General features: G+C 41.5%; 2 protein-coding genes across 13 annotated transcripts in view; one reads left to right on the top strand and one right to left on the bottom strand.

Annotated features, from left to right (window-relative positions):
• The window catches only part of FRYL (FRY like transcription coactivator), a 146,581-nt gene extending 135,762 nt beyond the window's left edge, over positions 1–10,819 (top strand). For 8 of the 9 annotated variants that reach the window (XM_081924280.1, XM_081924279.1, XM_081924275.1 and 5 more), the window contains 5 exons: positions 3,554–3,622; positions 6,609–6,626; positions 7,378–7,488; positions 8,357–8,553; positions 8,814–10,819. In XM_081924280.1, coding sequence (XP_081780406.1) covers positions 3,554–3,622; positions 6,609–6,626; positions 7,378–7,488; positions 8,357–8,553; positions 8,814–9,069 — 651 coding nt within the window. In that variant the 3' untranslated portion in view covers positions 9,070–10,819. The remainder of the gene's footprint in view (positions 1–3,553; positions 3,623–6,608; positions 6,627–7,377; positions 7,489–8,356; positions 8,554–8,813) is intronic. The other variant, XM_081924274.1, reaches the window with a different exon arrangement.
• Positions 1–15,843, bottom strand: part of ZAR1 (zygote arrest 1) — a 36,291-nt gene that overhangs the window by 14,375 nt on the left and 6,073 nt on the right. Inside the window, exon 4 of one of the 4 annotated variants that reach the window (XM_081924588.1) lies at positions 13,530–14,596. The exons of the other annotated variants lie outside the window; for them this stretch is intronic. Within the exon in view, the coding sequence (XP_081780714.1) occupies positions 14,453–14,596 (144 nt within the window). The 3' untranslated portion in view covers positions 13,530–14,452. Of the gene's footprint in view, positions 1–13,529; positions 14,597–15,843 lie in introns of those variants that run through there. 4 annotated transcript variants of the gene reach the window in all.

Genomic DNA, 15,843 nt, shown 5'->3' with positions numbered 1-15,843 from the left:
CAAAAAACTGAAGTGTTACCATGACAACCCCATCCAGTTCCAATTTCTGCCTCACCTTGCTCTGTTGTTGGCTTCACTCCCTCCCCTTGTCATCAGCTCAGGCCTGTTAATTTTTTGCCTTTTGTGCCTGTGAATGTTGGAAACCTTTATCCCCCTCCTCTATCTGGCTCTGTGGCTTTTTGCCCTTTGTTTTTTGCTGCACTGTTCCCTCAGAGCCTCTCCTGCCACCAGCCACCATGTTTTCTCTCTCACCTTTTCTCTTTGTTCCCTTCCTTATTTAAAACTGTAAAAAAAAGTCTCATCTTCAGGTGCTCCCATTTGCTCCGGGCAAGACACCGCACACCTATGGGCAAATACTGTATTACCCTTTGCTGTCTACCTGCCAAGACGCAGGCCTCTGCTATGGCCCCTGTGTCAGATCCCCAGAGAGGAATGGCTGCTTCTTCCGTTACATCCACCTCTTTTGTGCTAACTGCTGGCTCCTTGTCATTTCATCATGCCTGGTCAGAGCCCTTGGTTGAACTGGAGATTGGCGGCTCTAGCAGTGGTAGGGGCTCTGAGCCCACTCAGCGTTTGGTGCACAGGCAGCAGAAAGTGGCTGATAATCTTTGTGATGAGGAAGGAAGCCAGGCAATCCTTGGTCAGCTTTTTACTAGGGATGCTCCCCATAGGAGTTCTCCAGGTTTCAGGACTCTTCCTGTGGAGCCACACTGCAGGGTATCAGCAGTCTCTGCCTGTTTCTACTACGCAGCTGCTCCTGTGAATGCCTTACAGGTTGATCTCCGGGTTCTTCATCTGTCGAAGGAAGCTTTTCTGGCAGATCTAGCTAAGCCTTCATCTCCTCCTGCCCAGCCTGCCTCGGCTCCTCTTCCTTGAGTTGCCTCTGAAGGTCTTTGTTGCTTGTACCAAGCCTATCCATCAGTCTCAGTCCTTTTTCATTTCATTTTCCCCTGTCTTTCTGGGCAAGAAAGTATCCTCTGCCATTTTAACAATGGTTGAAAGCCTGTATTACTTTGGCATATAATTGTTTCTTCTTTTTTTAAAAAAAATTAAATTAACAATTTCAACATAACAAATTATCAAAACATCTCATATTCATTTCCCCCCTTTCCCCCCACCTCCCCATCAAACCCTCCCTCCTTCCCTCCCCCCCCAAGACTTCCCTCAGCTCCTCTCTCTGATTTCTCAACTCATATTATTCTCTGCATACTGTAAAATTGTATAAATCAGGCATATAATTGTTTCCATTTGACTCCTCCAACCAAAATCATGACCCATTTGACTAGAGCAGCATCTGTTTGAACAGTGTTTTCCTTGAATGCTCCCTGGGTTAGTCTCAATACCTTTACTGAACCCTATAAGGCAAAAGGTCTGTGCTTTTGCAGAGGCAGCCTTTGGGAGCCATGTCCTCCTGGACCAATAGGGAGCACCTCATTCTCTCAATTGTTTGCCGCCCTATACAGGTCAAATTGGGTATGTCCCACCTGATGTCATGACATACGTGGAAAAGATACTACTGGTACTTACCCTTGAATGGTTCCTCTACATGCATGTAGCATGACATAAGGGCTTCACCATTTTTCTAGGCTGCCTTTCTCCATGTGATTGGTGACCCATTTTCAGTGTTACTTTGTGTTTCCTGGATAGGGAGTGTCACATGTTGGGTTTTTTTTTTTGTCATGCCACTGTTCTGTTTTTGGCACTTACTATCTTGGCTTATCACAATAAAAACTGGCGGAGGTCATCATGGTAAGGTCTCAGGTTTTTGCAATTGGAGCAGCAATTTCCACCTTAAACCACTAGGTGGAGCATTACTCCTACCTGATGACATGTTACATACATGCAAGAGAACCCTTCATGGCAAGTACCAATAGTATCATAAGACTTTTAAAAAGTAACAATGTTAAAGGCAAACAACTTTGAGCTTTGAAATATTTTCAGAATGTTAGATGATTCTGATACAATGGAGAATTCTTGTAAATGATAGCGTTGGGAGGACATAGGCTTTGCATTAAGAACGGAGGTTGTTTTTCTGGGTGAAACATTGAAATTAATTCAAACCTGAAGGCTTTCTGTTGCTTCAAAAATATTCCTGCGACCCACTCAAACCTTTGCCCTGCCCTAATCACTCACCATTTCTTCACTGAAAAACAGGCAGAATACAGGAATAGATCCACAGGCAATCTTTTGACACCATCACTACAGAAACCTCATGTTGAGAGCTTCTGGTACACCAGGATGACAGAGGTCATTCTGAAGTTACCAGCCACCAGACACTCTGTGCATGAACAATACACAGATGACTTGGATACTGTCAGTTAATAGCAATGCACAGAAAATAACAATGCCCCAAACCTAGTTGTGCTAGAATGCAAGTATTACTAGGAAAGTATCTCTGAAATACTGTTTTCGCTACGGTTGAACTGTTAACCCAGTTCAGAGGCTGCTTAAACAGGTAGGAAGATAGATGTATACAGGGAACTGCTATGTATGCAAGCACTTCCATTGTGTTGGGCAGATCTGTGAGAGGACACACACAGCTGCCTCCAGCATTAAAGATCATGGCAAAGCCTCTTCATTGACCAACTCCATGGGCGTTTCAGCTGGGGCAAACAGAGTGTCTTGGATTGCAACCATGAAATGCCCACTAGTGTGAAAATGCAGTATTGCGTTCTGGTATATTAAAGTGGAGGAAGTAGTTTAACTGCAGCTGGCACTACTGCTTGTCCCCTCCTATTTCTATCACTTTTACTTGGGCAGGCTGAGATTCAGCCAAGACCCCCCTGTGCAAGCTCTCCAACTCAGCCTAATGTTCAGAAGTGGAGCAGGTGCTTTCAAAATCTAATATGCCTCTGACTAGGAGTCAGCTATGTCAGAGAATCCTGTCTGCCTCTTGAGGTCAGCTTCAAGCTCACTTGCCATTAGGCTCTTTTGGATTGTGTATGGCAGATATTTTCTTCTCTTTTATAGCTTTCACTTTATACTTCGGAGATCAGTAAGAAACCAATATTACATTGGCTCATTGTCAACACTCCCACTGGAGGAAGAAGGGGTGGGCATTCTTTTGCAAATTCCTTTCCCCTATGCAGCCCCCCTGTACCCAGAGATGTACCTGATGGGGGGAGAGACAGGGAGATGAGAGTCAAAAGGTGTTTGCAAGAGCGGGTTGGCAAAAGTTGGTTTCTGCAAAGCCCTGTCTGCTACTCTGCTAACCTTTCCTTCACCCCCATTAATAAATATCTCAAATATGAAACAGTTAGTTAGTTAGTTAGATTTATTACGGCCATTGGCCCATATCTAAAACAATACATCAAAATTTATCCATAAACAATACAGTTTAAACAGTTCCAAGATTAAAACACCCATATAAAACCAAATATGAAAGAATAAGGATGTTATCTGACAAGACGTCCAATGTCCATTATATCAGCAGGCTGTATTTATGGTAATTTTGTGGTCCACACAAAATACAATCTCTCTGTTCTTCAGGCTCTTACAAACATCACTGGGTGGTTGTTTTTTTTTGTAATCATGCTTGTGTTTTATTTTGTAGTGGCTGAAAGATTGCAAGAGGACATTTGGTACAGATGATGGTATTCATGGAACCACTACAGATGCTCAGGTAGGTGTCGGGCCCTGGTCACTGGGTCCATTTTATGCCATTCATTAATATGAACACCTTGTGTATGCCACAGTAGCAGTCATATTCCCAGACTGATTAAAGATTACTTGTAAAGGTTTTCATTTCAGTTATCACAGTTATCACAACTATCTGAGGAATTTTATGAAGCATTGGCCTGAGAATAATGGATTCTCCATTTTATTGAAGTGAGGAGCCAGGCTCTGGGTCTGGGCTTAATAACACTGAGCAGATAAGCAGGACAGATAGCATCTGCGTACCAAAACACGTCTGCCTTTTATGCAGTTGCTGTTGCAAGCGAGAGAATTGGTATGCTGCATCTCTGCTCATCAGATAAATTACTGTCTGGACCAGAAGCCGTGCTGGATCTAATCTGATTAGTCCTGGGCACATACCTATGACCCGTCTAGAAGGGTACATTTAAAACAATTACTGGAGTGATGAAAATCTTGCCTGTTGTTTTTGCAAAGGGCTTTCCAGAACAATACAGCTGTAGTACTTGGAGCTAATAGGTGCATGAAAGAAAGCAATACAGGAACATCTTTGCTAAGGCTTAATACTTAATACCACAATATTACCAAGTATGCAACAAGAACAATATTTCAAGTAAATGCTTGCAACTGTCATGGTATTACGAGGATAGTGCTGTTTAGCACCCTGATGGTTACACTGTGGGGTGCTGCCAATGGTATTTAATATCGATATGAATCAGCTGGGCGTAGTTTGGGGGCAAGATGCCATCAGTAGGTAGATGACGCTTGGTGATATTTCTCTAGTGTTTGACTCAAGAAAGGATATGCAGTGCCTGGATGCAATGGTGGGATGAATGAGGGGAAATAAGTTGAGGTTGAATCCTGGCAAGATGGTTGCACTGTGAGTGAGCTGTTCCCACGTCTAAGAAATTGGTTGACTGCCTGCCATGGACAGGGCTGCTCTCCTTCTGAAGGAGCAGCTACACAGCCTGGCGGTGCTTCTGGATCCAGCCTTATCACTGGAGGCCCAAGTAGCCTCAGTGCCTAGAAGGGCCTTTTACCAGCTGCACTTGGCATGACAGCTTCAGCCATTCCTGGACTGGGAGAGCTTTACCACCATAGTTCAGGCACTAGGCAAGATTTAATTATTGCAAGGCACTCTATATGGGGCTTCCCTTGTGCTTGGGCCAAAAAAATGTAGGTAGAAGCAGGGTTTTTGTAGAGCTACTCGGAGCTCTGTTTTCAGCAGACTTCTCAATTTTTTACTTTAACTTCATACCTTCTGGTTTTTTCCCCTTCTTCTCCCCTTATTAATGAATGTATTTATTATTTAATTGTATTTGTTGACTATTTGCTAAAAAGAAGAAAATCACGAAGTGGTTTCCACTGCAAATAAAACCTGAGATATATCAATACAATATAAAAATAGCTACATACATTAAAACCCAAATAATACATAATCACAAAGTGGTAGCAAAATGAGAAACAAATGGCCCAGCACCTGGCATTAGAAAACCCCCAAAGCCAGGATAAATAAATATAACTTAAGCTGACGATGAAAGTGGAATACCGGTGGTGCATAGAGCATAATTGCATCAGGGTGATGAAACTGCTTGTGACAGTATTGTCTTCTGTGCTTATCCTCTAACATTTGTGGGGTTGGACCAAAGGTTAATGTACGGAAGTTTCTAAAGAGCCTGTACTCTGGAAGGTTTTGCTTTATCACCCTCCCCAACTTTTATTGAAAAACACTTGTTGCAAAAAAAATGTATTGGGATGATACTCTGCATCTTTTGCAAGGGGAGGACACCTTGCCCCATTCCTCTGGCCAAAATATTTCTTGGATGAAGGGGGGCAATTGGTCTCTAGGGACCATTCATCCTCTAAGGTCAATTCTCCACATACACCATGGGATTCCATTATTCTGTATTAAAAGATCCTTTGGAAGTGAAACTTTTTGGCCAAGAGAACACTTGCTCTATGGTGCACAGCCTCCAAGCCAAACCTTCCCCCCTCCTTCCTGTTAGGGCTCCAAGCAGGTTTTCTTGCTTCCTCTCAGCCTGGCCAGTTAAAAGTAGGATATATACATTGCCCTTAGCCCCAGTTGTTGTTTTTTGTATGTGTGTGTTTCAGGGGAAAGGGGGGGGGATCCCTCCCCAGTATTTCTTTCTGCAAGGATGAATACTTGCTGTCTCGTAGAAAACCTATCCTGCCTTTCCCTCTCCCTCCATTTTGGGTCCCAGTCTATCTGCACATAAACTCTGTAGTCTGCTAATATAGGAAATCATTTGGCTGTGTTGATATGCCTTAAAATGCATGAGGTTTCTTTTTTTATCTTTTTAATGAATATATGCATGCAGCTCTTTCCTTTCCAATTACCGTATTTTTCACTCTATAAGACAGACAGTTTCCCCTTCAAAAATTAAGAGGAAATGTGTGTGCGTTTTATGGAGCGAATGCAGGCTCCTTGGCTTCAGCGATAGCAACGCGAAGCTTCCGAAGCGCAGTGGGAGCGCTCCCTCCGAGCTCCGGAGGTTTTGGGTTCCTTTCACTGAAGGGTAGGTGCCCCTTCAGCTAAGCAGGAGGAGAAATGGAAGGGGCTCCGTTTCTCCTGCCGCTTCGCTGAAGGGGCGCTGCGCAGAGAGGGGGAGGTTTTTTCCCCTTGTTCTCCCCCTCTAAAACAAGGTGCGTCCTATGGTCGGGTGCGTCCTGTAGAGCAAAAAAATCGGTAAATGTGAGAATTTTACAAATACCCTCTACTTTACGCTATATAATTTTGTCATATTGCATGAAAGCAAGACAAGTAGTACATCTACAAATTCAGTTATCTTTGAATTCTGCCTAGACTTTTTACACACAGTGAAGCTTTCTTTGAACGTTATTCTTCTTTTAGTTTATATGGGACATCTGAGACCCTATTTAAAATGATCTTCTATACTAATTCATGATCTTTTTTCCTTTTTGTATTTTTGTGACCTGCTCACGTTCTTGCTTAGCATTTGGAAATTCTAGCAGTAAGTGATGGCTCTTGATTTATCAAATATTTAACCATGCCAGTAAAGAAACTGGTGTCATTTTTGTCTCTTGTCCATTTGTGATATAGCTGTGTCTCATTTAGATTACAGAAATAGTGTTTGCTTCACTTACCTATATAGTTCTAACTCTTAAAATGCCAGCCCCTTTTAGATGGTAGATTAGTAGCAAGTGATTCCATTACCATTTGCTTTGCTGCTTTGGTGTAAAACAATCTTAACACCCATCTCCCCTGTGATACATACATGTGAAAATATGCAATTTTGTTCAGGAATTTATTGCTTTTACAGTTGTCATGCTACTGTAGAGCTGGAAAGCTAAGAGTGTATATTTTAATAAATGTATTAACTGTGGGAAGAAACAATGTGCTTGAACATAAATACCATATTTTGATATGTGGCCCAGAATTAAAACTGACATCACCAGTAGAAATAGAAGCAATTTCTTCCCTGCTAGAGCATGGCATTTCTGAAATGTCATGAGAATCCCTTTCTGTTTTCTTTGTTGTAAATACAATTGCCCTTCTTAAAAGGTAAAGTTATAAGGGCAACACCACTTTTTAATTATACATCTACAGCTTTCATCAGCTTCTTACTGCATTAGCTTGTGCAAATAGCTATTTTTTATATTGCAAATTATTCACTAAACAAGCAGTGTGTTTATTGTCTGATTATTATATAGTTGATTAATATACTGAATTTAAGGTAACAACCTTGTTTTTTTCATTTATAGGAGTTGGAGTTGTGCCGGAGGCTATATAAATTGCATTTCCAGTTGTTGCTTCTCTTCCAAGCATATTGTAAACTTATCAGCCAAGTGGATGTAGTTAAAAAAGAGGCAGAGGTAAAGAAAATGCCACAACGTTTTTAATAGTGTTTGTTAAAAGTGAACTGCTTGAGATTGTCAATTTTGTTTTAAGAGGATAAAACAATCTGACTTACAAGGTTAATCGCATTTGTAAAGGACATCAGTATCCATTATGAGCATTCTGTACTCTGTCTTCTAATGCATATTTAATGGTACATAACCAATTGTCACTTTATAATTTCAACCATCACCCAGCTGCAGTTGGATTGATGTCAAAGTTTCTGATACACATATACCAAAATCGCCAAGATTATATTCTGAGCAGTTAAGAGTTGGAAGGGATCCCGAGGGTCATCTAGTCCAGCCCCATGCAATGCAGGAATCCCAATGAAAGCATCCATTACAGATGGCCATCCAACCTCTGTTTTAAAAACTCGATTCCACCGTCAAATAGCTCCTACTGACACTTAGTCAGAATCTTCTTTCTTGTAACTTGAAGCCAGTGGTTTGGGTCCTATGCTCCAGAGCAGGAGAAAACAAGCTTGCTCCATCCTCCGTGCGACAGCCTTTTAGATAGATGGCTGCCAGTCTCCTCTTATCCAGGCCAAACATGCTCAACCATTCCTCTTAAGGCTTGGTTTCCAGACCCTTGACCATCTTGGTCACTCTCCTCTATATACCTTACAGCTTGTCAATATCCTTCTTAAATTTTGGTGCCCAGAAATGGACACAGTACTCCAGGTGTGGTCTGATCAAGGCAGAATAAAGTGCTTGAGGTACTTCTGTGAGCAAGCATTTAACCCGAAATATGCCCTAATTACGTATTTTTAAAAAATAACCCTCTGTCCCCATTGCTTAAATTGCTTTTAGTACAAAAACTTAAGTTTATCTTCTTTTGTTTTAGGTAATAAACATGTCAGAGGAACTTGCACAGCTAGAAGCCTTTCTGAAGGAAGCAGAGTCTGCTTCCGACAGTGGTATTGAAGAAATGGAAATTCCAGAAGCTTCCCAAGCCAACACTGAGACTGCCATTCATTCTCTCATTGAAACTTTGAGGAATAAAGAGTTTATGTCTGCTATAGTACAGGTCAAAGCTTTCAGGTACAGTTTGCTAATATTCTCATTTGAAAAGGATAAAATTGAGAGGGACCTTTATGCAATGGCCTACTTACATCAGTATATTTCTTATTTTATCAATACAATTGTAAGGTAACTCCAAACATGGAGTTAAGTTCTCTCATAACTGTAAGGTATAATAGTTTTTAACCTAGAATTTTGAAGCAAGCCTACTTTATTTAAAAAAATGGAAATATGATAAACTTCTTTATAAGACATTAAATGCATCTTTTCTGTTTTTCCAGATGTATTTGGCCCAATGACATATTTGGCAGTTCTGAAGATGACCCAGTACAAACATTGTTGCAGATATATTTCCGTCATCAGACCCTGGGCCAGACTGGCAGTTTTGCAGTAGTTGGCTCAAAACAAGACATGTCAGAAGCCAGCTCAAAACTAATGGAACTAAATTTAGAGATCCGGGAGTCACTGCGCATGGTGCAGTCTTATCAGCTTCTGGCAAAACATACAGCAGTGGGAAGTTTGAGCACTGGATTTTAAAAACTACTGTCCCACAGAGAAGAACTGAAATGGTCTCAATATTATCAAGCACCTTTTCATATCTGTTGAAACTTGCTGTTTGTGACAGAAACCATACCTGTGATGACCAGTGAAGTACTGGGAGCAAGCTATGTTATTCAGAAATGAAGGTTTTTGAAACCTCATAGCCATCATCTTAACCTTTTCTTAAACAGTAGCTGTGTATGGACAGTATGAACACTTTTTGAAAATAACTATATACAAACTGCATTAGAAGAAAAGGGCTAAAAACAATGCCTACAAATGCATTATTATCTTCAAAAACAGAAATGTAAGACTTGTTGCAATAATGGCCTCTTGATACTGAGACAATTAAAAGCAGGTAAATGAGGCTAAAAATCAAGGCTGGTTATTTTGGCTGAAGACCTGCGAGGCTTCTTCGCTTTCAAGCAGCAAATAAATCATCAGGTGATGCCAAATTAATACACTTGGCAATGTCATGAGGAATGTGCTGTCATACTGGAGCTGAAAAGACTGCAGACTCCATTGATTTATCAATGTTGTATTTACTCTACCTTCGTCTATAATGGTGAATTATGTGTGAAAGTAGGAATGAATGGATATCTGACAATTGCATTTTGAAGGTATGGATGTTTGATATGGTCTGAGCATGCCTAAAAAAAGCACTGCAAGATTATTTTTGGAAGAAAAAAATATTTTATTAGATTTAACTCCTTAGTCTGTAAATGTTATGGCATTTAATATTTTAAACTGGAATTATCCAGTTTTCAAAAAGAAATAATATATCTAACTCGTTTGGAATGCTGCTCAGTTCTCTGATCAGCGCTTATTACAAATATTGATAACGACTAACCAAAAAGTAGCTGCCTGCAGAGACTTTAAACTGTATATTAAAAGATATATGTTGCTCCTCAGCAACTCATTAGAAAAGTTAACTTATTTTATTCTGTACATACTCTAGAAATTGTATAGTGTAAAATCCAGTATTTTTCTTGTACAATTGTGCAATGCACTGTTACATGAGAATAGTGTATAAAGCTGGGGGGAGGGGGGGAGAATAGTGGCTGTTAATAGAATACATGATCTACATCTGTGTATTCTAGAGTTCAATAAAAGGTGTAAACTTGCTTGTATTTTCATGATAAAACGCTTAGAAGGGAGAGACCACTGACTACCAAAACCTACAATATACTTTAGAATTCCTTGTTAAAATCTTGTAGCACAAAATAAACTGGATTCTATTGGAACCAAAACTTTTTTAGAAGCAAAAAAGTATGAATGTCTCATGATTCCTGAAGGAACAAATGCCCTGTATTTTATGCATCTCTCCTACCCACTGTGATTGATGTTAAAGCAAAAAAAAATGGGCTCTGAAATGTCAGGGTGTAGAATGTAGACATGAAATCTCTTAGCATGGCCTTTTTTCCACTGGGGAAATGGAGTAGACATGTAATTATGCTGAAATACATTAAATTAAGGCACTGTGCATACCATTGGACTGCTGACACAAGTTCTGTTACTTTTCAAAATCCGCACATTCATAATCACTGTATTATTTTTTACCCTGATATAATTTAATTATTTTGAAGGCTCTGTGGTACTGTAGATTATGTTCCTAATTATTTAATACACTTTTAAAAGGGGTGTGTGTAGTTTTTAGTGGTGTATTATACTTTTTACATCTTCTATTGGCCTTTTTGTGTTTCTTTTTGCTTTGGGGAGGGTTGGTAAAATAAAATCTCATATCTGCTACCTTGTGTATTTTCTGAAAAGGATTGTGGGGTATGTGTGCAAACATTTAAATAGGAATATCACTTTTATGCTTTATTCTAAGACAACCTTAGCATGCTTAAAAATAGACTAGCTATAAGTGACAAAGATACAATACACATCCTCTAACCAAACATACATGTTGTATGCAGTGCTGTAATTGCACTGCATGACTTGCTAGGTGTAAGTGTAGATAATAAATAAAAGTACAGTGGTGCCTCGCAAGACGAAATTAATTTGTTCCGCAAGTTTTTTCGTCTTGCGAGTTTTTCGTCTTGCGAAGCACGGTTTCCCATAGGAATGCATTGAAAATCAATTAATGCGTTCCTAGGGAGACCGCCTTCAGACCAGGTCTGGGGACAGTCTGTCCCCGGACCTCTTCTGAAGGCTGGTGGGGGGGGAGGACTTTTCTCCCCACCGCCAGGCTTCAGAACAGCCTTCTGAAGGCTGGCGGTGGAAAGAAAAGCCCTTCTCCCGCCGCCAGCCTTCAGAAGAGTTCCTGCAGGGCTGCCTAGGCTGCAGATAGCAGCCTGCTGCCCGGTGCGAGGGAGCTCTGAAGCAGAGCGCCCCTCGTGCGGGGCAGACATCTGCAGCTTGGGGAGCCCTTCAGGACTTCCCCGCGGGGCTCTCCAAGCTGCGGATAGCAGCCTGCTGCCCCGCACGAGGGGCGCTCTTAAGCAGAGCACCCCTCGCGCAGGGCAGACATCTGCAGCTTGGGGAGCCCTTCAGGACTTCCCCACAGGGCTCTCCAAGCTGTGGATAGCAGCCTGCTGCCCCGCACGAGGGGCGCTCTTAAGCAGGGCAGACATCTGCAGCTTGGGGAGCCCCAAGCCTTGGGGAGCCCACCGCAAGCCTTCAGGACTGGTCCGGGAACAGAGGGGAAGGCGCACAGCTTCTCTCTTCCCGGGGCTTGCGGTGGGAGGAGGGTTCCCCGCTGTCCCGGAGATTTCCCTATGGGCTTTCGTCTTGCGAAGCAAGCCCATAGGGAAATTCGTCTTGCGAAGCCACTAAAAAATCGGAAAACCCTTTCGTCTTGTGGGTTTTTCGTTTAGCGAGGCATTCGTCTTGCGGCGCACCACTGTAGAGGGGGAGCTGCTGCAAAACTCTACATGATGTGGTGGTTCTCCTAAGTTATTTGTATATGTTACTGATAGTTCAGAATTGAGCCAAACTCATTTTTGTGCTAATGGGGGGGGGGGGGAAGAGATCCATAGCTCATTGGTAGAATATATAAGATAAATCCATTGCAGTACAAATTCAGTCTCTGGTACCTCCATTTAAAGGATCTCCATAACCTTGGGAGCCTGGAGTGCTAGTTCAAACGCAGGCAAGGTGAGTAAGATGTATAAGGTGGATCTGCATGCAAGTACTTGGAACAATCAGTGAGATAACAATAAACTTATTATTTTCATTGATAAGTTTCTCCCACTGAAATCACTGGGACTTCAGAGATGCTTTTCATTGGATTGGGCCTAAGGCGATGCTACTACACAGAATAGTAGGGATTCTGAAGGGATCATTAGCAGTAGGACAAGGCCTTGACTATTGAGAAATCTCCCATCCCTTTGTGAATTCAATATCCCACCATCCCCACTCCCGTTGCTGACCAGGCTTGATGGGAGGTATTAAAGAGGAGGTGGAGTGTGCCCAGTTAACACTACAACCTATTTTCTTGCAATCATACTAGCTTCTATCCAGAAGCAAGCCCTGGGTAAAGTGTATCAATCAAGCCATTTGAAACTTCAGAACCTTAGCACTTAAAGTTGATACTTAGAAAGCAGGTATTTAGCAATACACAACAATTTGGAAGTATAAACAACACTACATATTAGTATTTAAAATAACTGCAGCACAGACCATGTAGTTCTAGTAATATGGCCAGTGACAGTTTCAGCTGCCTCTGATAAGCTTAAATTGCTTTAACCAAACAATAAATCCCTATCCCTCCAAAAAAAAATAGTTATACTATATCAACTATACTGACATAGTATAGTATGTAACAGTTATAACAGCAAAGCATGGTTCCCATTTGAGAATGTGCAACAGTGAGCCTTAGGCTCATATGCTGTCCAAGTACAGTGGTACCTTGGGTTACGTACTTAATTCGTTCCGGAGGTCCGTTCTTAACCTGAAGCACCCTTTGGCTAATGGGGCCTCCTGCTGCTGCTGCACCGCTGGACCACAATTTCTGTTCTCATCCTGAAGCAAAGTTCTTAACCCGAGGTACTATTTCTGGGTTAGCGGAGTCTGTAACCTGAAGCATATGTAACCCGAGGTACCACTGTACTAGAAGAGAAAGTTTAAAGTTTCCATTTGCAACCACCAACAGCCTCCTGTATTCAGATGTAATGGGAAACAATGGCAAATTGAAGCTTTAAGCTTCACTTCCTAACAGGAGTGGTGGCATGGAAGCCCAGGGATCACTGCAGGTCCATTCATCTAATGCCAACTCCCAAGAGACTGATCTGCTTTCAGAATTAAAATCTGCAAATGGTCTACCCCTGGGTGTGTTTTTTTTTTGGGGGGGGGGTTCAAGTCAAAGTTGTTGAGCTTTAGGGAGGAGAAAAGCCCTGTTTTTATACAAATACTGTCTTAGTTCCATTTCGGGGGGGGGGCGTTAAAGGCAAGGGTCAAAGGAAAACGTCACTCACAATAATAACGCTTTGAATGAAAACACCCACAGAGAGAAATGAAATAGTTACAAGGCGTGATGAAGCATCACAATCCCTTTATTTATACATTCACTCAGATAGCGCCTCATCATCATGAAAGTTGTAGGTAATATTTAGAAGCATGTCATTCACTGTCTTGGCTCAAGACAGTGAATCTTAATCTCTCAATTTTGGATGATGGCCAGCCATTAGACATATCCTGCCACTCACCTACAAACTTAAACTGGCATTGGTCAGAAGTACCAAATACTGTACCCACTGTACCCATCAATATTCAGTTATGCATACAACTTAGATCCAGAACAATTGTCTAGTTTTTACCCAGCACCATTCAAGTACATCTCAGTTGAAGAAATCTAAAGGACTATACATCACTGCCTCCTACTTCTAGCATTAAACAATTCACTGCTATTCCACCCCTTTTCATTTCAGTTATATATTTGATTCTCCATAAATTTTAACTATTTCCCATAACTTTACTTGCCCTATATAGAGCAATTGTCAATGTGAAACTCATACGTACAATTACATTTCCCAGTTTGGAGCCACTTAAGTGCGCATTAGGTTCTACACAGAAGCATTTCATAGCAAGAGGGTAACAAGGAAGAAGACTGGTACACATTCCTCCACACAGATGGGAAGGAGGGTTTAAATAAGGCTCTCCCATCACCAGCAACACCCCCCCTCTTTTTTTGCTGAACTTGCTTTTCAAGTCTTCTTCTCTCCAAAAAAAATCTAGCTGAGTCACAGTATGCCAGGCAGAGTCCCTCCCCCTTAATACAATTACAAAAAATGAAGTGGGCATTAGGTTGCATTAGGATTCACAATTGCTTTACTACAGCTTCATTGGCAGGCTTTCCACTGCTGCAGCCTGCTGTTTCCAAACAAAATATCTGCGTCATTGCAAATCTATATTAAGGATTCTTTCGCTACTATCCTGCTCAAATAATATATTTAAAACTAAATGTGCTATCACAAGAGAGACGTTTGCCTTTGCACCTTCCACAGAGATCCTGACGATGGGGTCTCTTGGGATCTACATGGCGCAATTTCACAGGACAGACGCACCGTGTCTGCTTGCAACTCTGAAATGGGACAGAAAGAGGCACAGTATCTGAAACTACTACAAGCATCCATGTACAAGTTCCGCAGATAAAATATGCTTTAGGAGCCTGCATAGGTATAAGGTTCACAGGTTCCGTGACTTTTTTAAACTCCAACCTAAGCACCGCTTTCTGTTTGGGGGCCTCTTCAGTGACTGGAAGACTCATGCACAATAGGATGCAACAACAACTACTAAAGCAAACTGTTAACGCTACTATTATTGTTGCATCTCCATCACACACACACCGACTACAGAAGCACAGTTCCCCTCTAGGTAGAACAAGGAAGATCAATTCCAAGTACTGTATAAGACTCCCTAAGAAGTGGTGAATGCCATTAAGAAGATGAGACAAATTCATGGAGGTAAGGCTGTCAGCTGATAGTAACCACCATGGTTATATGTCTTACCCCTACCTCCACTATCGGAGGCTGTACATCTCTCGATATCAGCTGCTGTCAGGAACTACAAGTGGGAAGAGTTCAGGCTTTGCACAAGGCAGCTGGGTTGGCCTCTGGAAGAACATGATGCTAGACTAGGTGGGCCTGATCCAATAGGCTCTTAAGACTGCCCATTGGGGAAATGATGCATCTTGAACTTTAACCCTACATATGTCTACATATGTAGCAGGATGCACACCTGGGGATCAGATATTTAAATTTCTCACATAAAAATAATAATAATTAAAACTCCATTTCTGATTGCAAGCAAATTGAGAGCAAGCAAAGGGCTGGACTATATTTGTAACAATTACACGGGGAGCATTCCAAAGTCCTCCATATGTCTGAAGCAACAGTTCATTCTACCACCCCATGTAGAACATGCCTCCATTAAACCTAAACTACTCCACAAAGTATCCAAAATTGAACCAATCATGGGGCCGCATTAACTAAAGATATACGCCATGGCCTAGTTTGGACTTCAATCACCCACCCAGCTTCAATTAAAATATCCTGGTTTCTTAAGCCAGTGTTTCACATGACCTCTGAACCAAGAAACTGATTTGAGTTCACTCAAAACCACTATAAGATCACCAACACTGTACAACAGATTAAGAGTATTTTCAATGAACAATTAATTTTCCCCATCCTTCCAATTTACTTATCCTTCCTATTAGCCATTCTGGTGCAATTAAAGTTAAAGGGTAATTAAATTATCATTAAATTCAGGTATCACCACTAGTGAGAACTGATCTTGCACAGGAAAGAGAACCAATTAAATCTACATACT

This window comes from Podarcis melisellensis (assembly GCF_964234715.1).
Source record: "Podarcis melisellensis genome assembly, chromosome: 9".
Taxonomy (NCBI): domain Eukaryota; kingdom Metazoa; phylum Chordata; class Lepidosauria; order Squamata; family Lacertidae; genus Podarcis; species Podarcis melisellensis.
This window is presented reverse-complemented; position numbering and strand designations above follow the sequence as displayed.